This window comes from Cibotium barometz, chromosome 27 (assembly GCF_041138505.1).
Source record: "Cibotium barometz isolate CiBa-2024 chromosome 27, ASM4113850v1, whole genome shotgun sequence".
Taxonomy (NCBI): Eukaryota; Viridiplantae; Streptophyta; class Polypodiopsida; order Cyatheales; family Cibotiaceae; genus Cibotium; species Cibotium barometz.
Window position 1 is genome coordinate 16,557,264 of NC_141072.1, and position 7,528 is coordinate 16,564,791.

Consider the following 7,528-nt stretch of genomic DNA (forward strand, 5'->3'; position numbering starts at 1 on the left):
TAGATAATAGGCCAAACTTTATTGGCTGGACATATTGAAAAATTACATGTCAATCCCTTCCACATCATTGAAACTCTTTACAGCAAATAATTTAGCCTTGTCCAGACTCCAGTCCTTTGATGCCTGTCAAGACTGTTTTCTTTCTATCTTCCTCAATCATGGATCTAATGTAGAACTCACCAGCCTTGTACGATGATCTCACCATTGGGCCCGATGCAATATATCGAAAACCCTAAACATCAAAAACCCAAAAGAGGTGATAATTTTCAGCCTGTTATGTAAAAAGCAAAGAAAAAATTTGTCACATGCAGAAGACCATTGCGACATTTAAGTTTCAAAGTTGGAAAAGTACCATTTCCATTCCAATTCTTTTGTACTCGTCAAAGGCTTCTGGTGTCACATATTCAGAAACAGGCATATGACGCTTGGATGGTCGCATGTACTGCCCAAATGTCATCACGTCGACACCTGCATCCTTTACAAGTTCCATTGTTCTGATTATCTGAGCTGGTGTCTCTCCACAACCAAGCATGATAGATGTCTTTGTTAGAGTGCCTGCTGCAGCCATTGACTTGGCCATCTTTAAAACATCCAGTGATTGTTGAAAGTTCGCACGCCGATCTCTCACGACGCTCTGCAGTTCTTCAACAGTCTCAATGTTATGAGCAAACACATCCAGTGGCAACCCGCTGCACACATTCCTTGTCTCCTCTGAAGTCAGGAACTGAGGCACCAAAAATTAGAAAAGGGCATTTCACGACTTCAGACTCAGCATTGAAATAAGCTACCTACCAAGAGCTTCTACCAGCATATTAGGTTTTCGTGCCTTGATCCTTTCAACTGTCTCAGCAAAATGATTACTGCCCTGATCAGGTAGGTCGTCTCTATCTACACTTGTGATAACAATATAATCTAGACCCCAAGCAGCAATTGCTTTGCTTGGTTCTTCAGGGTCCGGTGGAGGTGGTGCACGGGATGTCTTTACTGCACAGAATCTGTAAAATTTAAACAAGATTTGCACCATCACACAACTTAACTGGCAACAAAAACTCCTTATTGCCTCTTTCATAATATGATATATACCATAAGGCCAGAGGAGTTTGAACTTATAGCTAATCAGGATGATCAAAAGAGGAGACAAATTTATCATTATAAAATAAGCAAGAAAAATTAGGAAACAAACACGAAAATTAATATTCTCTTGAATACTAATAAAAGAAACAAGACCAAACCACAGAATGCTCAGAAACTAAACAAATTACCAACACATCAATTACATAATCTGGTGCATTTCTAAACCCAAAAATACTTTCTTTATTGCAGCAACTAGAAATGTTGGCAGTAAATGGATTTCTAGCAAATACAGCTAGAAGTTTTGAGTTAGCAATTAAGTCTCACAAAGCAAAAAATAAAGATGAAAGTGAAAGACCGGAACACCGGAATAACAAAATTACAGAAAGTGTGAACTTGATCTCAAAGATTGTCCTAACATGAAATATAAGATCATCAACTCCATCAAGCATAGCATGGAATAGGTACTACGACATATATACCACCATGAAGCCAATAGAGTGACCGCTCCTCTAATTTCAGCCCTTTACGAGTTGATTAAGGGCTGAAAACAGAGAATTTCCAGCCACCTAACGCTAGAGAGAATGAGGGTTTTGCCACCACTTCTCGCGATGAATCTTCTCCACACTTAGACTATGAGGGACCTTGTTCTAGACTAAGGGAGCACTTAGACTCCACATGAATCACAAGGGGCTGCTCTCAAGCTTCAATGGAAAGCTTCATCGCGAAGAGCACGTGCTAATTGGGGAAGGGGGTCAAAGAATTTTAAGGCCTTAGTAAAAACACTAAGGGCCTTAGAATTATTTGTCGTAGGGACCCATCTCATTCAGGTGCTTGAACGGGCGCGCATAATTTTCTAAGCCTAAAATCTGAGGCTACTACCTACCCTTTCACAAAGCTCCGATTTCCCCATCTGGCAGCTTCAGGGTATTTGTTCTACTAGGGTCCCACTAAAATGTTCTACCAACTTTTTGGCACATTTGAAACCCTAGAACTTCTATTCTATTCTAATGTGCACACATCTATTTAAATATATTTAAATCTGGTAAATAAATAATTTATTTACAGAAAGTCTGAAATAGTTACAACTAGAGGCAACTCATGGATCTTCCCCATTCTATTCAATTGTTCAGAATATCAACTCATGGATCTTCCCCATTCTATTCAATTGTTCAGAATATCAACTCTTGCTACATCACCTTTCAAGTCGTTCCACAAACGATCAAAAAATATACGGTGGTCTTTGTTGGTCCCATCATAGAAGCCAAGTATGGGATGGGACGTACAATACGACAAAGTATAATGCGTGTACTAGACGTCTTTTACGATGGCATGAAATATAATACGTCAGATTTTTACAAAATGCTCTCAAGCTCAAAGTCCAAACATGAAGGAGAAGTCACGTAACATTGACAATTGCATGTAGTAGAGACCATAGTGATTCACCAAGTCATAGACTATAAAATCAATCATGATTCACCAATCATAAATTATAAATGAAGCCTCTAATTCATATATACAGAGCTATAAGGGGCCAAGGCAACTCTTAAGAAAGTACAAAACATGATACATTATCATTAATAACGTTATAGATTAGGTTTCTTTCCAAACACCCAAGGTTCTTTTTGTCAAAAGGACGTATTTTATTTTTGAAAACGTTAAAAAATTCAAAAAAACGTCAAGTCGTGTTCTTTATATAAAAGACGCATATTTTAGCTACTATGGGTCCCATAGATCACTATCCTCCTCTAATGGACGTCAAAACATCACCATTGTCATCAATATCATCTCTCCTTTGAATCTTGTAGTTATTCAATCCATGCGCACTCTCAGATTAGGCCACCTGATATAAATCAATCATAACATTCTACCAAGGCCCGAAAAGATCCAATCTATGTGTACGCATAATATATCCCTGAATGTTGATAAATTAAAAGTCTAAAGCATTTACCTGCATCCTCTGGTACATGTATCACCAAGAATCATGATGGTGGCAGTGGCAGTACCGGTTTCTCCACCAGTCCAGCATTCCCCAATATTAGGGCATTTGGCTTCTTCACAGACTGTGTGTAGGTTGAGGTCGCGAAGATTGGCCTTGATGGAGGTGTATTTGTCACCCCCCGGGATAACACGTTTCATCCAGGGGGGTTTGGGTATGGGGTTCTTTTTTGTGCCGACCTCCACGGAGTAGGCATCCACATCCTGCTGAGGAGAGGTGTTAAGGAAATCTTTGAGGCCAGGGCCGCCCGCAGCGAGCCGCGCGCGCAGTGCTGCTACAGACGATGCCGCTTTCTTGCTTAGTGCGTAATTTTTTATGGAGCATTTATGGTGTGATAAAAATTGCAATTTTTATGCATAACAATTTCTATAGTTCTCAAAGACCATGGCACACATAATCATAGGAAATAGAGAGACACAGCACTGCATAGAGGGCCGAATATCATTGGGTCCCCCCCCCCCCACCGAAAGGAATTGTATTAAGCTTTCCAAATGGAAATATAATAAATCATTTGAAGACTTGTCTCCTATGCAACTCTTGTGTCATGCATTCACTCCGGCTAATTGTCCAAGAAGACTTCGAATTTCAAGGATAATAATATAATGGTGAAGACATAGACTAAAATTTACTTTACCGTTGTCCCACTCCTAAGGCCTTCATGGCTACTTGAGCCAAGAGTTTCTTCAAGGAGAGGGAGAAGTGCAAGAAGAAGACATAGCATGGTATCTTATGTATTCTTGTAGTTTTCTAGACTAAGTGCCACAGGGGGTTACCTAGTGTAAGTATGTAACTATGTAAGCAATAGCAAGAGATGAGAGCTTCAATGCATAGAGCATGGAAAGAAATTTCTCTAGAGCCCCTACATAGGCAATTTGGCCTCCATATGAGAGAGAAATAGCTTTTACATGAATAGAGATGAGAGCTTCAATGCATAGAGCATGGAAAGAACTTTCTCTAGAGCCCCTACATAGGCATGAAAACCATTCACGTGAGAGCTACAAAAAAAATGAAAGTGCAATAATTAAATTAGACACTGTAACACACATAATTTCAAGGGCAAGCGGATGATAGAATGATTGCCTTACCCACTCCTTCGGTGGCTTCTTGGCATTGGCACTCTCTACAAGCTGCTTCATGTGGCAAGCATAGCATAGAAGCCACAATCAACATCATTTTCCTGTTGAAATCCTCTGAAACTGAAAGCCCGTCTCCGAGGCCTCTAACAAGGCTGCAAGTGATGGGTCAGAACATACCACGGCCATGGTTTTCATCAATCTACACAACAATGAGTTATGTTTAAAGCACAATTATAAAATAAACCCCCCACTCGAATGCCAAGACACTTACTTCCCGATATACTTGTGGGAGACATTCTTTTTCGTCTATGATACTTAAAGGGTCATAGAATAAAATTCCTGGCTTCATGTTCGGCAAGCGAGGCACCCTCTTAATGCTATTATTATATAATACATACAAACACCAATGACCGCTGAATTGAACCACACAAAAACATAAGTTTTTGTAAAAACAAAAGTGCTGAAATAATCTAAGTAATAGAGCCTCACCGAATCACCACAGGCAAGAATACAAACATGTAGGACAGAAAGTCCAAGCCCTCCGCCATGCGCATGGAGCACTTCTTTTTCGGATGCAAGTGGATGGGCGTGAAATACCATAAGGCGTCGATGAACCCCACTGTGTGCACACATGCCAGGCTCAAGCTATTTAACATCCACACCGAAAAGAGATTTACTGCCTTTGTGCTGGCTTCCTCCACCAACAAGCCATCTAGGAAGGCCTTGTCGACCTCCACCATAATAGATAGTGTCCGCTGGCTCTCAAATATAATAGATTTTGCTTCAGCTAACCTATAAGACAAACAAGCTTTACTTGCTACAGTTAACCAGGGCACATGTAGATAAACTTGGGTCTTTACAGGTAAACCCAGGCCTTTACAGGTAAACCCGGGCACATACAGATAAACCCGGACAAAGACAAGTGAACCCGGGCATACACAGTTATGTACACTCACCTCTATTGAGCCATGTCCATCATTGGTTGGCTACAAATCACTCCTTTCTCAATGGTCTCCACAGCACCGCCTGTCCCAGTGCAAAACAAAAGGCGCAGCCCGACATCAGGCTCCTCCCTAGGACTACCTATGGTAATGGCTGGATAAATGCTTGGCTTCATTAAGCGGGGGCGCAAGTGCCTCAATGACTAAGTAGTCTTGTGTGTCTCCCCAGATTGCACCCGCCAGCCCCCAGCACCGCTCTCCGCCATTGATCCCATCAAATGGCCGGCGCCCGGAAAGTGGAGATAGTGCTGAGGGGGGCGGTACCCCCCAAGGCGGCGGGGTCGACCAAGGTGGGGGGTGGGGTGTACCCCCCACCATGGAGGAGGGACAATGGGCAGTCCCCCCCAATGTAACGCCCATGGGAACCTTCCCTAACTCCCAAGGTGGGAGGGATTGGATACCCCCTCGTGGGGCGCCTACCACCACAGGCGCCCCACAAGGGGGGGACTCCCCACACCACAGGGGAGGGGTACCCTCCTCCCCCAACGTGAGGGGGCTGCCCCCCCACCTCCTTGTGGGTCGCCTAGCCCCACAAGGGGACAGTCCCCCTCTCCCCCCTTAGTCCCACCCTACCCTCCCCCCCCTCCCCTTTGTGGGGCGCAGTCCCCCTCTCCCCCCTTAGTCCCACCCTACCCTCCCCCCCCCCCCCCCCCCCCTTGTGGGGTGCCCCACAAACCCCACAAGGGGGGGGGGGACCCAAGGTGGGGAGGGAGGGCTCATTCCCCCCACCATGGGTAGCCCCGCCATGGTGGGGAAGGCTGCCCACCCCTCCCCCCTTTGTGGGGCGCTAGGCGCCCCAAAAACCAGGGAGGGTCCCCGGGGGGTAGCCCCCACCCCCCCAAAGATTGGGGGGTACAAGGGCTCATCCCCCCCACCATGGGGGAGGGACCATGTGCAGCCCCCCATGGTGGGGGAGGCTACCCACCCCTCCCCCCTTTGTGGAGCGCTAGGCGCCCCACAAACCGGGGAGGGGGGTCCCTGGGGGGTAGCCCCCACCCCCCCCCAAAGATTGGGGGGTACCCCCCACCTTCCCCCAAAGTTTCTTTTTGGGAGGGGGGACTCCCTTGGGGGGGACCATGGCAACCCCCCCATGGTGGGGGGGTTGCCTGCCCCCCTCCCCCCCCCCACTTATGGGGCGCTCTTGTGGGACACCTAGCGCCCTTGTGCTAGCGCCCCACAAGGGGGTGGGGGGGTATCCCCACCATAGAGCGCTAGGCACCCCACAAAGGGAGCGCCCCACAAACTAGGGAGGGGGGCCCCCCCAATGGTGCCCCCTCCCCCCCCCCCCCCCTTGTGGCATGCCTAGTGCCGGAGGGGTGGGGTCTCGAGGGGAGGGGGGGAGTCCCCCATTGTTGCGCCCCACAAAGGGAGCGGGTGGGTTCCCCCATGATGGGGAAGGGGGGACCATAAACAGCCCCCCCCATGGTATGGGTAGCCCCCCTCTACCATGGGGGGGGACACCCCCCCTTTTGTTGGGCGCTAGGCGCCCCACAAACTGGGGAGAGGGGTCCCCCCCATGGTGGGGGGAATTCCCCCTCCCCCTTGTGGGCTGCCTAGTGCCCCACAAGGGGGTGGGGGGTACCCCAACCATTGGGAGGGGGGGGGGGGGGAGTCCCCCCTTTGTGGGGCACTAGGCGCCCCACAATCCATGCATGGTGGGGGGGCTATCCCCCACCATGAGGGGTGCCTAAAACCGTGGAGGGGAGGCCCCCCCATGGTGGGAGGGGGGCTACCCCACTCCCACTTGTGGGGTGCCTAGCACCCCACATCCCCCCTTGTGGGGTGCTCGCCCCACAAAGTCCTTTTTAAAGTTGGATGATTTTTTAGCTTTTAAGTTGGGTAAAAGCTTTCTTTTTAAAAGTTGGATGAGCTTAAAGTTGGGTAAAAGCATCTACATTAGCTTTTAGACTACCCAACACCGTTCAAAGCCTACCTTCACCCCCTTGGGCCCCTAACCCACCCACCCCCCCTTTGTGGGACCCACAGACTGGAGGGTCCCCTTACCATTCCCCCCATTGGGGGGCTGCCCGTACCCTTTGCGGGGCTCATAGCACCCCACAAGGGGGGGAGCCCCCCCTCCCCCCCGTTTGTGAGGCACCCCACACACACGGGTGCCCCCCCCCCCCCCCTTACGGTTGGGGGGGGAGGCTCCCTTGGGGGGGGGACCATGGCAGTCCCCCCCCCCAAATGGTGGGGGGCTACCCACCTCCCGCTCCCCTTGTGGGGTGCCCCACACACATGGGTGGGCTCCCCCCCAAGGTGGGGGGGAAGGGGGCCTGCCTACCCCCCCTTTGTGGGGTGCTAGGCACCCAACAAACGGGGCAGATGGGGTCCCCCCACTATGGGGGAGGGGCGTACACCCCACCCCCTCCCACCTCGGG

General features: G+C 48.7%; 1 protein-coding gene across 2 annotated transcripts; it reads right to left on the reverse strand.

The window, feature by feature from the left end:
• Window positions 1–5,343, reverse strand: LOC147623105 (lipoyl synthase, mitochondrial-like). Of its 2 annotated transcripts, none has more exons than XM_086821808.1 (6): window positions 5,103–5,343; window positions 4,156–4,938; window positions 3,023–3,341; window positions 793–995; window positions 353–634; window positions 1–232 (listed from the first exon to the last, which is right to left on the reverse strand). In XM_086821808.1, exons 2-5 carry the CDS (start codon window positions 4,241–4,243, stop codon window positions 405–407), a joined length of 840 nt encoding a protein of 279 aa, XP_086677934.1. In that variant the 5' UTR covers window positions 4,244–4,938; window positions 5,103–5,343; the 3' UTR covers window positions 1–232; window positions 353–404. The 2 variants fall into 2 exon arrangements, with proteins under 2 accessions (XP_086677934.1, XP_086677935.1); XM_086821809.1 differs by having other exon boundaries at window positions 353–724.
• Between the last annotated feature and the right edge of the window lie 2,185 nt (window positions 5,344–7,528).